This window comes from Pelodiscus sinensis, chromosome 5 (genome assembly GCF_049634645.1).
Source record: "Pelodiscus sinensis isolate JC-2024 chromosome 5, ASM4963464v1, whole genome shotgun sequence".
In the NCBI taxonomy this organism is placed as follows: Eukaryota; Metazoa; Chordata; order Testudines; family Trionychidae; genus Pelodiscus; species Pelodiscus sinensis.
The window spans coordinates 80,338,988-80,355,914 of NC_134715.1; the positions used below are offsets into that span (position 1 = coordinate 80,338,988).

At 43.3% G+C, this 16,927-nt stretch overlaps 1 protein-coding gene across 11 annotated transcripts in view; it reads right to left on the minus strand.

The window, feature by feature from the left end:
• The window catches only part of PCM1 (pericentriolar material 1), an 86,459-nt gene extending 72,052 nt beyond the window's left edge, over positions 1-14,407 (minus strand). For 5 of the 11 annotated variants that reach the window (XM_075931155.1, XM_075931158.1, XM_075931157.1 and 2 more), the window contains exons 1-8: positions 14,094-14,253; positions 13,498-13,600; positions 6,621-6,741; positions 4,338-4,583; positions 2,820-3,092; positions 2,045-2,215; positions 1,736-1,852; positions 334-507 (exon numbers count right to left, since the gene is read on the minus strand). In XM_075931155.1, the coding sequence (XP_075787270.1) occupies positions 334-507; positions 1,736-1,852; positions 2,045-2,215; positions 2,820-3,092; positions 4,338-4,583; positions 6,621-6,716 (1,077 nt within the window). In that variant the 5' untranslated portion in view covers positions 6,717-6,741; positions 13,498-13,600; positions 14,094-14,253. The other 6 variants (XM_075931160.1, XM_075931159.1, XM_075931162.1 and 3 more) reach the window with 4 other exon arrangements.
• Between the last annotated feature and the right edge of the window lie 2,520 nt (positions 14,408-16,927).

Sequence of the window (16,927 nt, forward strand, 5' to 3'; positions counted from 1 at the left end):
TCTCAAAAAAGACCGTACATTGGGTTGGAGGAGGAAATTAGTAAAAACTTATTTTTATAAAATCTCCTCTTCCCAAAATAAATCATCAAGAAAGAAAGACGTTCAATAAAAAGTTAGCCACACACAGATAAATATGCCAGATCTACTGTAATAGCGGTGAATGAAGCATTAAACATCAGAATCTTCTATTTGAAAAGAATGAGAGAAAAAAGTAATTGATCATTACAAATAATTAGTACATTTTAAAGTTGTTTAGCAACAAAGGAATTGAGGAAGAAAAAGTAGCACAGACCCTATTTTGGAGACTTGCCAAGATAATATTTGGAAGAGTACCTGTGAGGGTATTCCAATCCTAATAGGCCAGATTTCCCTGCCATTCAGAGCAGCTCTGTCACCTTTCCCTTTTGGACTTGTTGTAACGTCAATGTCTGAAACCTGTCCTTGTGAAGCTGAATTCCCTAGTTTGTCCTCAATGCAGGGCCGAATTTTCAGACTAAAAGATTCTTCCTTTATTAAATAGTTTAGGAGGTTAGATTTAGAACACACTCCTGTTCAGCATGCATTTTTACATTGTAAAAGTTGCCTAATTAATTTGTGTCTTACTTGTTATATATGGCAAATTGTTTTAGTTTAATTTTACTGTATTTTCAATTTCCTTTGTTAAAATTATTTTCTTAAATGACAGAATTCCCAGTATCACTATGCTATGTAATTACACAAAACTACTCTTAATTCAAAGAACCATGTTCTACTTGAAAACGAATTCCAAAATTCTTAAATCTACACAGACTCAAAGTGAAAAACAAGATGCAGACTTTGTTTATAAGCATTCTGTATTATACGAATATTTCCCCCACAATCTAAGCAATATTAATAGTTGGATCTATTCATCTATACAGTTTTGTCTTTTTAGAAAGACACAATAAAAACAATAATTTCTTGCAAGACTCTGATAATTAGATTGAGAGACTGGTTTCATTCTGATTTCCAATGAAGTACCTCTGTATTCTTTATTTAAATGCTATTTTGTAGCTTCCTAGAACATGCATTCCTAACCTAGGGCCTATAGAGCACTTTTTTGATGGTTTGTAGCCTGTTGGCTGGAAACAGAACCAAAACCATATCCATAAATGCATAAAATATATTTAAAGGGAAATTTAAAACATTAGGAAGTCTTCAATGCTCTTTTCCATATATAAGTAACTACTGATATTGCTACAGGAATATTATATGATCACAAATGTGAGAAGAGTTGGTCTGTGCAACCGTTAAGTACACATATGTATAGAAATGCCAGAGTACACAGGACACACTAATAAGAGGTGGTCCACCCAACCAAAGAGGCTGGGAAGCCCTCTTCTGGAGCAATGCTTCTTACTGTATCACTATAAATATACTTATGCTTCCTTTAAAACCCATGACAGTGAAACATTGCTACCCCCCATTACTGATCAATTTGCCTAGTACTAGAAACATAACACATACCAAAAAACAGTTTAGAAAACTAGTCCTTTCTGCACTTGTACAGGTAAGATACATATTTAATTTCTACAATTATTTTAAAGGTTCATAAGCTACCAAAAAGTAAAATTGTTACAAAAGAAGCCCTTTAAAAATATACATTGAACATTTCAGGGGATTAAGTTTCAAACCGAATTTCAGATTAACATTAGTCAGGGAAAGAAAAAAAAAAAAGTCTTCATTTCTAGCACTTGAATTACTAAAAGCAGCTTACCGTGGTATCTGAAGCTTCAGACTGCACATCTATGTTTAGGGATGTGCTCTCAGCTACAGAACCAGATCCCACAGCTGAATCTACAGTCCGAACATCCTCCTCCTCATTTTCTCTAGCCTGAAATATTTTAGCGGCATAAATCAAACGCTATATAAATGGAGTAGTAAAAATGAATTATTATGGAAGGTACTATATCTTGATGTTAACTCCCCTAGCGGTACCATCAAAACACAAATGACTGACTCCTTAACATTTTCTCACATTGCTTAGGAGAAACATGGTATCTGTATGTTAAGTTCTGAAACTTACAAGCATCTTTTGCAAAAATTTCAGATAGGATTTTTCTTGTTCTTTAAGATGATCTATGAGATGTGACAAGCGCTCAACATTAGCAGATCTTTCATTTTTCTCTACAAGATCATCCCGCATGGAGCTGGCCTTAGCAATATAGTCACGAATTTGGACTAGTCTGCTCACAATCTGCAGGGAAGACATTGAAATTACTCAGTGAGTTAATCAAATAGTTTTGATATTTGTGATCCACAAGACATGAGTGTGATAGCTGTGGTATAAATTAAATTATGTAAATAAAATGTAAGGTGACAGTTTATGGCCTCAGTACTACAACTGGCACTAACTTCAGCAGGGATGCAACATATGCATAAAGTTCGAAGACTGAAGCAACATTAAACCTCAGTCACAGATACCAGGTGCATTTCTGATCTAATACATCTAAAAACAATATGAAATGGCCACCAGTTCAATCTTAAAGTTTAAGAGTGGTATATTAAAGAAACTGCTTCTCTCTCAGTACACAGTTACTAGCATGTGATCACAAGCATTTCCATATGTAGTACATTTCAAACCTAATTTCATGTGTTCTGAAGCACAATACTTAATAAACAACAACAAAATATAAACCTTCATAGGAACCATTTGAAATTAATTTTAAAATTTGACAAAACTTTCTAAGAAGCTTCATAAAGTGTGTAACAAGCAACAATGAAATTAGACATATTCTAAACCTTCCAAGTTTGTAGGGGGAAGAGACGGCAACAGAAAGAGGATGAGTCGCAAACCATACCTGGCTACTGTCCATAGCAGGTTCTCCTCTTCCATCTTCTTGAGCAGACACTTGACAATTTTGCAAGAAGTCCTTACTCAAAGCAGATGCAAATAACTCTTTACATTGTGATGAGCTACCAATTTCTTTTTTTTGAGGGCTTGTGACTGCATCCTTGCCTTTGTTGGTGTTAATCTGCAGTGATAGGAAGTTGAATGGTTTTCTGGTTTCATTAAGCTGACGTTTGTTGTTAGCAGCTGTTGCTCTGCCTTGAGAATCACTTCCAATGCTCCTCTACATAAAACAAACCAAAGGAAGATAGGATGTTACTTAAATATTCCTTTAAACATTTTTCTACTTTCATTGTTCAATTGTGAAATAATAGGGGGCATTACTGGGCATAGCTTGAAAAAACAAATAAATTCACTTACTGGACAGAGAACTAAACTTACTATCCGATGGCTGATATTAAGGATGAATAAAACCATCAATACCAGAAATATTCTGGTAAGAAGAGCAACCTCCCACTCAATATACTGATGACAGGGAAAGCTTTACAATTCTTATCAGGGTGTGATCACTCTGGACCCTGCCCTGAACTCCAGCTTTGTGCCTGATAATGTGAAGCCACATCTCCCTGCCACATGCACAAAGAAGCTACTTATCCCATTGCCTCTTGATTATTGAGCTAGAACAAAGAACAGTATCTGACACTGACTTCCTCTATAGTCTCTTGCTTGCTGTGTGGGAAGAGGCTCTCCCATCCTACTCCAGACTGCTTTATTTTTTATCTTCTCCCATCCAAAGTTCCAGACCCTTCTTACCACTATTAGATGCTGGAATTGATGCTATTCAGAAGTCTGCTTGCAACCACAATGTTAACAGGTATATTTACCCTACTGTTCCTTAGAAAAACTAAGAACAGCAACAGAAGCTCAATAGTAGTTTGTCTTAAGATTTGACAAGAAAGCAAAATAATGGGCCACATTTGGAAAGATACTGTTACAACCATAAGAATTACAGCTCGTTTTTGTTTTTTTTTAAATGGAAACAAACTTAAATTTGGCCAAAATTTTAGGGCAGAATGGGAATAAAAAGCACGACACTCCATTTTGCCATTAGACACCCTATTCAGACATAACTAGGATCAAAGTCCCAAATTATATGACTTCAGAAAGTAATGCCCTCAATAAAATACTTTCTAGATTGGCAGTTACTAAACTAAATTAATAGATGTTTTACATATAAAGAAACACTGATTTGGAGATCTGCAATTTATTAAATTCCACAATTACTGAGTGACACCATCTGCCAACCTTCAGCTACACCACCTCATTTTTATAGACTAAGTATCTTGACCCTATAATCCAGAATGTGTCTTTTTCTATGCTTTCTCCAGTTCAGAATGTGGACTATTATTTGCTATGTGACATGAATGAAAATTTGAAAGTCGTTCCTTTTCAAGTGTCAGATTAATAAAGATAGTTTAGGTTTCTATGGTTTTACATTCACATTTTTCCCATATACATCTCCACAAACCTGATCCAGATCACTGAAGTTTATTCTTTGCTTAAGCCTTTCTAGCTCTGCCTGCTCTGGAACAGACATCTGAGTCATATATCTACAGTGAGGATAACTATGAGGAGTCCTTGTCTTCCGCCGTCCCATTCCAGGTGAGGACTCTGGAGAGATGTCATTAGTAAGCCTTGTTTCACCTTCCTCGCCAATTTTTTTCTTATTCTTCTCTGAAGACCTGTTTGCTTTCTTCTGTTGACTCCCCCAGTCCTTTAGAAAAGCAGGAAATAAAACATATTCATTATCTCTTTAGTGGAAAAAAAGATATAGTTTACTTCAGAATCAAAGTCTGACAATTTTAGAGTGACAGAAATAACAAAAATGCTAAAAATGTAAGCAATAATTTGAGAATGTTAAGTATCAAATTGAATAATATAGTTGTCTCCAAAGCAAAACCAATATTCAATCTGACAAAGTTTGATCTACATAACCAAGTATTTGTTCACTGAAAACAAAGATATATTAACATTTTTCTTCTGCTCCAGGGATACTCAGTTAAGTGACTATTTGCAACTAGCATTAACCAAAAGAACCACATGACTAGTGTATGCTCCGTGCACCACTCCAGCAAACACAGTAATAATAAATAACTATAAGTGCAAATACTCTAAAATTTTCAAACAAATTTAGCTAACTCATTTATTGCATGCTGCAGATAAAGCATGTTCGTGGTGCTCCAGGAAGGAGTCTTGAAGAGCCACAGGCTAAAGGATGTTAAGAAGTGGGCAACTGATTAATCAATAAGGGAAGGTGTCCTGCCCCAGCTCGTGCTGGTCCAGGAGCTACCTTTGCTGTGGCTCTGCATTTTAAATGTAGTAACAGCTGGATGGCTCTTACTACATTTAAAATGTTGAGCTGCAGTGGTGCCGTACTGGAATAAGCTAGGACTGCTCAGTCCAAGCTCACACCAGGTCCAGCAGCCCTTGTCCACAGGCAGCCAGAGCCAGCTGCAGGCAGATGTTGCTGCCGGAGCAGCTCCTGCTTGTGGTCAGCCCGGACTCCTGTCACACAGAGGCATTAAGGAGAAGGGAAGCGAGTAATCGAGTACTTGACTGCTACCCGATGAACTTATTGGGCAATCAAGTACACAACTACTCAGTTACATCGTTACCGCAGGCTATGCCCTAATGCAGGGGTCTCCAACGAGATCACTTTTTGAATTTAAGTGCAATCCAAGATCTACCTCAAATATAAATACTCTTGCCATGCCTCCTTCACGCCCCTTCTCATTCCTTCCTCCCTCACTTTCATTGGGGCAGAGGGTTGGGATGTAGGCTCTGGTCTTGGATTAAGGGATCTGGAGTATGAGAGGGGCTCTAAGCTGCTCTTGGGGCAGGCAGTTGGGATGTAGGAGGGGGTTTTAGATGCAGGCTCTGGGGTGGCATTTGGATGCAGGGGTGCTCGGGGCTAGGACAAGGGCTTGTGGGTAGAGGATAGGGTTCATGACTGGAGTAAGACTTTGGATGCGGGCCCCAGCTGGGCACTGCTGATGGCTCCTGGTTGGTGATGTAATGGGGCTAAGGCAGGCTCACCCCTGTCCTGGCCCACTCCCTACAGCAGCCAGTGTACTCCCTCTGAAGTCCTGTTATGCCCCCTCTTTGCTCTGTGGAGATTGGATACAGGGTAGGAGATGGGGCACACTGACATCAACACCCCTCCTCCCCCTTCCCTGCACTGTGCAGAAAGCTCCCAGGGGGAGGGCCAGCTCCAAAGCAAAGGGTAGGAGATGAGCAACATTGGGGGGAAGGACAGCTGAAGTGCTGTGCTTGATAGCCTCTTGGCCAGACCAGTCAGGATCACCTGTCAGAGGCTCCAAGATCTACCAGTAGATCCCGATCTACTAGTTGGTGACCACGGCTGCCTAATGAGCCACATGGGTCTCGCAAGACACAGACTCAGAATCATTCTACTCAGTCTTCAGTGGGTTATAATGCTTACCTTGAGGGTAAATTCCCAATTCCAGCTTTCAATCAAATACTCTAGTCCCCACACTCTTGACCAGGTACGATCATTCATATTAGCCTATGGTTCTTTCAAATCTATCATGTGTACATCCTAAATTTGTTTGCTAACTTTTGTTAAAGTTGGACACATTTTTAGCTTTATCTACAGAATGTAAGCAAATAACTTCTACTATAGTTTGACTTTTTTATGGTTTCATATCTATCCAACACAGCAGTAGAATTTGCATTTCAATTTTCACCTACAGTATGCTGTTACAATTTAAAAAATAAAATGAATGTTTACCGTATTGTTTAGTCGATCATCAAAGCTCTCATTGCTCCAGCTAGGCAAGTCCTGATCATTCATGCTTTCCTCAAAAGGTCCACCTCCTGTTGCCATGATATGCGCCCCCCCCAAAAAAAACCTATAAAAAGTTATAGTTAAGATATTTTAATGCAGCATACTTCCCATATCAACTAAAAGTTAGAAATCCTTTCTTTAAAAACAAATTATTCTACCCTGCCTTGGCCTGCGACGCAGTGGGCTTGGTGGGGTTGAAGAAGCCCTCTGCCTACAGTGGGCTCCTCCCAGGCGCCAGTTAACCATTAGTCAGTAATTATCACTCTTTCACATCCCTACTATTTTATGAAATGCTAAATCCATAAATATTAGTAACGCAAAAGAGTATCAAGATAGGTGCTAAAACTATTTAAAACTTCTCTAAAAATATTTATACTCTGACATTTACTTTCTAAAATTGTTCTATTATAAAAGAACAGTACAAATGTAAAATATTTTAGTATTTTTAATTTCTGCAGTGAAGAGCACAAAAGGTATAAAATGAGAAAATTTAGTTCCTGGAAACACTACAAAGAATGTAATACAATAGCAACAGGACTACAGCGATGTCAGTCTCATACAGTGGCTTTCAAGAATTAAGTTTCACATAAAGAATGTATTCAAACAAAATAACCTGCATTCAATACTAAAATAGACCATAACAGACCACTGAAAGGAACTGCTATCAGTCAGTAAGAGGCATTCTTTTTCCTTACTATACCACAAATAAATATTTAGTTAGAGAAAGCCCTGGCTTTCATAGTAAATATGGTTTACAGAAAAATAAAACTATAGTGGTACATACGCTTTTATTTAGCAAAGATATAGTTTGCTAATGTAAGATAATTTAAAGGCCTGCATCAGAAACAACTCTGAAGTTAAATGAGCTGTCAACAGTTCAAAAAAAATTTTTCTAATTTTTTTTGGCTGTGCTTAATTGGTTGTCGTTTGTATCAAAACGAGTTAAGGAAATCACTGCTGTCTGACTTTTTTTTTTAAGCTGAATCCTTTGTTTACTCCAGGGATCGGCAACCTTCAGACCGCAGCCATCAAGATAACCCGCTGGCAGGCCACAACACAGTTTACATTGCCCATCTGTAGACATAACCACTTCTCCCCCCCACCCCCCCCAGCAAATAGGAGGAGCTGCAGCAAATAACGGACAGCATGTTCCCATGGCCTGAGCCACTTCCTGCAACTCACATTGGCTAGAAATGACAAACCATGGTTACTGAGAGCTGCAGGGGCCATGCCTGTGGACATTCACTGTAAACAAAATGCCTCGCAGCCCACTAGCGGACCACCATGATGGGCCACAAGCTGAAGTTTGTTGATCCCTATCTTATCCTGGTGTCTGTTGGAACGAAAAAGCCCTAACCAAGTGTAAATATATACACATTAAAGCACTACAATACCAACCATGCATAATACAAGAACAAATCTGTAGTCCAGGTACCAGTGGCACACTTAGCTTGGTTGACCAGGAAATTAGTTCCTTTCACCCACACTGATACTCATATAACCACCACCACTAGTTACAGAAGTGGAATACTGACACACTTTTGCCAAGCACTCTCCTACATTGCCCGCATTGTCATGTGAATATCAGGATCATATTCTGAAGATATCTTATGAAATACAATGTGGTGTTATTTAATTTATTCTGTGCCAGTCAGAACTTAGTAGCTTAGGTAAGAGACCTGTAAGGTCGACAGGACACTGCAGCTACATTAATTGTACCTTAAATCTGACCTTCGGTGTGATCTCCATAGCAGGAGGTTGACTGGAGCAAACACTCCAATTGACTTCCCTTACTCCTCCAGAATTGAGGAGTACCAGCTTTGACAGGAGGGACCTTGGCATTCAAACCTGTTAAATCAAACTCTAGAAGATTGACCGCCACAGTGTCAATTTTCCTAATACTGAAGACATGGCCCAAGATAACAGAAGGTATATTACAGTGATGGATAAGACATTGATCCCTATCTCAAACCACTAATTCCAAAACAAACATTCTCACATCACTGAGAATGCACACTATAGGTGAGGAAGTCAACTATGTTTATAAGTTGGCTACCCAAGTGGCTTCTTGGTATCCAGCTTGAATTAATACTAGCAGAATTAAACCTGATCTACATCTGAAAGTTGTACCACTGTAACTATTATGGTTAACTAATGTGGATGCAGTTACACTGGCAAAAAAGGTGCCATATCAGGATAGTGCATTCTCCTTCCTGTACAGGAATAAACTATACAAGCACTTTTATACTCATTTAACTGTATCCACATGTAGGTGTGGTGCCACTTTCACTTTTGTTGATATAGTTAAAAAGCAGTACAACTATGTATAAACAAATCCCTTAGTTCACCTCTGCCTAGGCACAACTGCATAGCTAAGCGGATTTACAAAACAAAATTAAAACAACAAACATATATTACTGTAGAAGACAATTACACTACAAGGTTTGTAAGCAAAACGATCTTTGACAATCTTTTTGATAGCGGAGGTACCTGTGATTCTACAAGCCCCTCAAAGCCCCTGTCTAGCTAAAACTGTTGTCAGGCCTGACAACATATACAAAACACAATGTTGTATTTGCCCAGAGTATTTTGTAAAGTATCATATGAAAACTAATTTTATTAATATTCTTGCATGATTTACACACAGTTATGTTGGAGTGCCAAAAGTTTCACTGACCCAGAGAAACATCATTTGGGGGTCACATACAAGTAAAAAGCAAAAGAGTCCTCTTGACCTGATCTACTAGTCCTGGACCCCAGAAGAATAAATTTTGTGGGGTAGGGTAAAAAATGAGGGGTTCAGTACTCAGAAGTAGGCTGGGAGTAGGAGTGCAGGGCCTGGGCAGGAGGCAGGGTACATGAGTGGGCTGAGGGGTAGGAAGGTCTGGGAAGGAGATAGGGTACAGGAGCAGAGTGGGGATAAGGATGCAAGAGATTTTCTTATGCATGTTCTGCTGTCCTCTATTACTCTCTCTTTGTATTTTCATCAATTAGCCTCAATAGAAAGTAATCTTACAAGATGGTAGGGTTCCCTTCAAGCTGTATGGCCAGACAGCTGCCTAATAAGCTCCAAGCACTGGTTCAGGGCTGCCACAGCCAGCAGAAAGACATCTTCTCAAAGTTTACGCCCACCCCACCCCCGTCATCCACAAAGCACAGATTCCCTACTACCCAGCCTCACCAGAACAGCCACAGCTAGCAGAGAGGCACCATTCACCAGACCCCGGAGTTACTTCAGTGAGAGAGGATCAGGAGTAGTCGTCTCTCCTGAGGGAGTCTGTACCCAAACCCCCCCATCCCAGATCCTGCACCCCAACCCTCTGTCCCTGTCCTAAGCCTCCCTCCCACACTCAAACTACTCATCTCCAGCCCCATCCCAAAGCCTGCAACCCAAGCCAGAGCCCTCACCTCCCCCAATCCCTTTCCACACTCTTAACCCCTCAACCATCCCACCCCAGATTATCTCCATATTGGCGCACGTAAAATTATTTCCACACAAGGATATAAAAAAGTTAGACAGAACACTGAAAGATAGGATGTTAACACTATGTGAACCTTCAGCAGTCATTACTATCAACTAAGAAATACATACACACATACACAAGAAATACATTCATACACACACACACACACATACACACACAGAGATGTAAAATACTGTGTAATCAGTTAACCGGTTAACCTTACCCATCATATCAGTAAAAACACATGTCTGAAAAATTCATGCCTACAACAGTCACAATATTTAATACTAATTTAAGTAAACAGCCCAACTAACATCTTTTGTGTTTATTTTCTCTGGTTTTCGGTGACACTTTTTGTATATTAGGGATGTCAACATGAAGTAAAGTAAACAATTAACGGATAAGCCTCGGTTTATAGGTTAATCTTACCAAATGCATGCACTACCCGGCTCCTGCTGCCTCTGTATCAGTGGCAGCGGCGTGAGGGGTGGGACGGGAGCCAGTGCAATGGGGGGCCAGCTTTTAAGCCAGCTCTCCACGAGCACCAGATTTGCAGAGTTGCCTGTCCTCCCTACCCCAGCGCTGCTGCCTCAGATACAAAGGCAGCAAAGCATTGGTTGAGGGGGCAGGCAGAAGCCAATACACACTGCCTTTCTGTATGAGGCAGCAGCGCCAAGAGGAAAGGCAGGAGGCGATACGTGTGGGGAACTGGTTTTTAAGTTGGCTCTCCCTCCATGCCTCCTATCAGAGGCAGCAGCAGGGGAGGGGGCAAGGGCTGCTGCCATGGAGCAGCTCTGTCCACAATGGGCCTAGTCTTGCTGCGGACAGAGGCTGCTCGGTGGGATGTCAAAGCAGATTCTGTTCACCAGGAGATCAGACCCTTTGTGGACAGAGGTGGCAGGTGGGAGCTGGTTTGCTCAGGTAGCCCGTTTTTAACCGGCTCCCCTCAGATTCGCTCCCACCTGCAACCTCAGGTTGCTGCCTCTGATAGAGAGGCTGGAATCTCACTGGCTGCCGGCCCCAGCCCTAGGGACGATCAAATAGTCATGTAACCGATAATATTTTGTGAAATTACACGACTATTCAATTAATCACTATGTAATGTTCCTACTGCATATAGTTAGTTTCACCATTTTCCATTAGTCAATACTGTATCTCCCTTATAAACACTAACAACAAATAAGAAAATAATTCTTATCCTCTACAGGTTTTAGAAGAAAAGATATTCAAGGCCATTAAATTAGTGGATACTCTATCAGAAAAACAGCTTGTTAAGCAAATTAAAAAAAATTCTCAAAAATTGCAAGTTGAGAATGCACTCATTCATTTTTATCAAGTAGTCCCAGAAAGCCAAGTCATTTTACCATAACTTGCACTAATGATGCATAACATCAATTTTGTATTATATAAGTAAGCACAATATCAAAACTGCTGACCTTATTAGGTGTATTGGGGATGACCAAATTGCATAAAAGCACAAACATTTGGCACTAAAGCAAAGCAATGCAAAGATGTAACCTTTTATTTTAAGAGGCCTTTTGTTGGTATACAGGCATTCCCCGAGTTACGCGGATCCGACTAATCCGCCCAGATGCGCCGCAGTCCGCCGCCCCCATCCTCCGGGGCAAGAAAAGCTGCTCCCCGTCTCCCTGGTCTGCAGGGAGACGGGGAGCAAAGCCTTGGAGCACACCCGCAGCGGGACAGCCCGGGCGCGCTTGAGCTGTCCCCCCTGCAGGCGTGCTCCGCGGCTTTGCTCCCCGTCTCCCGACCAGCAGACCAGGGAGACGGGGAGCAAAGCCTTGGAGGACTGTCCTGGGCTGCCCGGGCTGCCCCGCTGCCCGCGTGCTCTGCGGCTTTGCTCCGCGTCTCCCAAGTCAGCAGACCAGGGAGACGGAGCAAAGCCGTGGAGGACTTGGGCGGTCCCGCCACCCCCGTCTCCCTGGTCTGCTGGGGGGGGTGCAGCTAATGCCCCCCCCAGAAGACCAGGCTTTTCTTGCCTACCCCTGGGGTAGAGCAGCTGGGGGCTGCTGGGTTGGTCCCGCAGCGCCGCTCCAGACCAACCCGGCAGCACCCCAGCTGCTCTGCCCCAGGCGTCCTGATTCAGCTGCTGCTGGTCAGTTTCAGCAGCGGCTGAATCAGGACGCCTGGGGCAGAGCAGCTGGGGTGCTGCTGGGTTGCTCCAGTAGCACCGAGGAGCCGCGCTACTGGAGCAACCCAGCAGCACCCCAGCTGCTGTGCTCAAGGCGTCCCCAAGTCAGCCGCTGCTGAAACTGACTAGCGGCTGACTACAGGAAGCCCGAGGCAGAGTTGCTCTGCCCCAGGCTTCCTGGAATCAGCTGCTGATCAGTTTCAGCAGCAGCTGACTTGGGGACGCCTGGGTTTCTTAAGTTGAATCTGTATGTAAGTCAGAACTGGCGTCCAGATTCAGCCGCGGTTGAAACTGATCAGTTTCAGCAGCGGCTGACGCCAGTTCCGACTTACATACAGATTCAACTTAAGAACAAACCTACAGTCCCTATCTTGTACGTAACCCGGGGACTGCCTGTACTTATAAATTTCATGTATGATTGGGTCAAATTATGAATCAGTTCTGTCAAATTTTTTAAGTATGCTTTTGAGCTGTAAATGCTCCGAATATACAATATTTTTGACTGATGGAAATCAAATATTTTGCACAAATCTTCAAATCCAACATTCTGAAATCTAGAGCCCTACAAAGCATCGATAACCACTTTATATCTACGTCTGCAGATGGGGACAAGGACATCTATGGCTTATTTTTTTGGATACAGATTCAAATTTCGTATCTAGAATCCTACAAATTTGCAGATATTCACTTTATACATGTGATATCTGTAGATGCAGATATCCCTGGATCATTTTTGTGGATGCGAATACCAATATTGTATATGCGCCAAGCTCTACTGAAAAAAAAAAGATTTTAACAAATTTAAAATTGAATTGAAAGCAATTTCAGGTACCACAAACCTCAAGAATACCCCTACTAATCATATTCTATTTTTAAATGCTCTCTCCCCCTTCTGTTATGGGGATAGTTACACAGTGTTACCAACAACGATTTAAACAAACAAATCCCCAGAGAAATAGCTCTCATCTTTTTCAGCTAATAGTCATAATCCTCACGTGAGTGTCAAAACTGCAGACAAAAAAAAACTGTGGCAGGAAAGCTACTTTAACGGTGATACTGAGACCCTCCCCCCCGCCCCCTCCACTGCAAGAAGAGGCCTTTAACACACACTCAACACCGGGTGACCAGCCACATGAAGGGCCCCAGCCGAGGTCCATTTTCATTCTGATCGCTACTCTATCCCCAAGCAACGTGACCCAGGACCAACCTGCCCTTCAGCCGCTCCGAGACTCTACCACAGCGAAGTTCCTGCCCTCGCCGCCTCCTGCGGCCGCCAGCGGGGATGGAAGAAGCCTCTCGGGTGGGTCACGCTGCAAGGTGGGAAGGGGAGACGGTTAGCGGGGGGCGGACCCGCTTCTTTCCCAGCGGCAAAGCCGGCGGGCGGGCCCCGCGCCAAGGGCTGCTGGCAGGGGAGCGTCGGGCGGCCGTTGCCCATGAACGCGCAGCGTCTCCTTGGAGAAGCGATCAACAGACCCTCCCCCACCGCCGCCGGGCACCTTGGGGCGCCGGGAAGAGACCTCCGGGGCGCAGCGCCGGGGGCCGTTCAAGGCGCGTGCCACGCTGCTCCCCCTTCTCCTGCGGGGGCTGGGCCCGGCCGAGCGCGCTGCCAAGGCCAAAGGGCTCTACACAGGCGCCAGCCCGGGAGAAAGGGGGCGGGCAATGCGGCGGCAGCAGCGCCGGGATAAGTGGCGGGGGCTCCCCAGGGGAGGGATCGCTCTGTGTAACTGCGACTGGAGCGCTCCCCCAGCCCTGCCGCCGCCCGCCAGCTCGGGCTCCCAGGCCCTGACGGGCCAGCCGTGTTACCTTGGCAGCAGCTCCGCCACCGTGGGCCTCCCGCCCAGCGGCAATGACCGAGCCCGCTGGGTGCTGGGGTGGGGGGCAGGGACCCTCACACACAATCCTCAACGGCCACCTTCGCCGCCATTTTGGTTCGCTTCTGTGCGCGGAGGCGGGGCGGCGCGGACTGATACACACCGTTACTTGGTAACCTGCGCCGAAGATGCTCTTCTGCGCTGCTCCCCCCCGCGGCCGGCATAAGGGCACGTGACTGAAAGCCAGAAAGGCGCCTTTCCTTCAAGCTCTTCCGCTCACTTCATTCCTGGCGGGAAACCTGGAACGGCTAAATCTAACCAGGGCCTCAAAGAAAACCAGGACTACAAATCCCGGCATGCTATGCGCAAGCATGCGCGTTCCAGCCACTCTTGCGAGCAGCGCATGGTGGGATTGGTAGTTTCAGTGGTCTTGACGTCTACCGTGGAGGGAAGCGCTCACACTAGGGCGCATAATCTGATGGCAATGCATGCTGGGAAGTGTGTTCTTGATACTGTAGTTCTTTATTAGGGGGTTCAATAATTCTTTTGGTTTTTTTGTCATTAGGACCCAGAAGCCTCCAGTGGGAAGCAGTGACCAACCAGCTCCCACGTCCTGATGCCCCGCCCAAGCTCTGTACCCCCTCCGACACTCCAGCTTCCACTCATGAGCCCCCTCCTGTACCCAAACGCGCTCCCCCAGCCTCAGCCAGGAGCCTCTCTCAGACTCTAGATTCCTTTGCCCAAGACCAGAGTCTACACTGTCCTGCAGCCCCAACTCGGTGAAAGAGAGTGAGGATGGAGGAAGGAAAAGGGAGGGAGAAGAGTAGGGCCTTGGAGAAAAGGTGGGGCAGGTGCAGGGTCTCAGAAAAGGAGTAGAGAAGGAGGCAGGCCAAGAGTATGTGAGTTTCAGATTGATCTTGGATTCCACTTACATTCTTGTGGAATTTGTGGTTAAAAAGGTTAGAAACCACTTATCTAACTGCATTATAAGTGTCCAAAAAGGAGGAAAAATTGCTCTTTTTACTTGTGTGGGTTTGTATAAAAGATATAAAACACTTTTTAGATTTTTAGTTCAGGTAAGCTTCTATGGCAATGCTCTCCAACTTCTTTAACCACAAGATCACTTTTTTAATTTAAGTGCAATGTAAGATCTACCTCAGACCCAAATACCCTTGTGGAGCCCCCCCTCCCTCCCCCAGTTCTACCTTTCTTAGGGGCTGCAGGGACATGCCAGCCCCTTCCAGGAGCAGCAGTTACCATAGGAATAAATACTTCAGCCATGACAGATTAGGCATTTGAGAACTCACTACTCAAAGAATTAAATTTAAACATGAGAGAAATCAAAATTATAAAATGCACAGATCAGTCAAAAACCAAATATAAACACGTTTTGCAAGTAGTAAAAGTAGTAACAACAACAGTATGTGTTTGGTCAGGAGTTGAGGTTGAAGGACAACTGGTGTTTGTGAGAATGACTGAGACACACACAATGTGTGAAAGTGACAGATTTACATTGCCAAGCTCCCTCCATCCCCTTTTCCCTATGTTGGAACAGGGTACAATAGTGGGGGGAGGAGGGACACCCTGACAGCACACACACCCTTCTCCCTCTCACACCCTGCACAGCAAGCAGGAGCTCCTAGGGGTGCAGTTCCAAGGCAAAAGCAGCATGACAGCAGGTGGAGGGGCAGCTGAAGTACCAGCGCTTGATAGCTTCTTGGCTAAACCAGTGAAGATCACCTGTCAGAGGCTTCAAGATCTGCTGGTAGATCCTGATCTACTAGTTGGAGAACACTGTCGTATGGCATACTAATACGATCTAATATCAGTCATCAGGTATGAGAAGTAATTTTTATTTAGACCGCAATCGAGACATAGGTTTAAAGTTCATATTTAAGTTTATTTTTTTAACTTTTCTCATAAGTCATGCATAAAACGATAAATAAAAGATTAAAGAGAATAATCTTTTCAACATGTTTAATTTGTGCATATTTCTGCATGCTGTGTATAGTCATTTTACTGTTTCTCCGGTTGTGTCATTTTTGGATATTTTTATTCAGCAACAAGAGGGGGAAAAAGAACCTATCAGGCCCTCATTATACATCATAAGGAAGTACATGCACATAAAATGTACATAGGAGAGATCTCTATATTTGCTTACACATAAATAGTTATATCATCTTAAGCACCATCTGTTATCATATATATGTGTTTTATAAGATCAATAACATTTTGGCTTCCTTTCTGCAGCTCTTTATATCAGCTTTTAACACCTGTAATCTGTTGGTATTCTTCATACATAGCAGGAGTTATAGCATATTAAATGAAACCTAAGTCCTGTGATCTCTGTCAGCCACACCTCTGCATTAAAAATAAGATACCTGGTGTGGAATTCATAAGTTCATCAGTGCCCAAGTTCAACATCCATGCATCACTGGCATTCACAATATCCCTGCTCAGTTGCTGCCTAGCCCCTTAGGCACCTTAATTCCATACATGCTTAAGTTTCTTCCACAAAAGTCTGCAAAGTGCTTAAATTTTGGCATCTAGACACATGCACAGCCATCTACTTCCTGACACTGACCAGATGCTCAGTGCTTAACTCAAATTCACAAATGGAGTGTTCTTCTACTGACAGTGCCTTTGGGGCCCAATCCACTTGACATACTCAGAGCATATCTAAATCCAAACCAACTGTCTGCTGGTGGTGCAGCCCCCTCTTATATCATTTAAACCAATGGTTAAGCACTCACCATGTTTGTTTATATAAGGTTTTCCCAAGGTGACTGATGATAGTTAGAGGACCAGGATATCCCTAGCCTACTC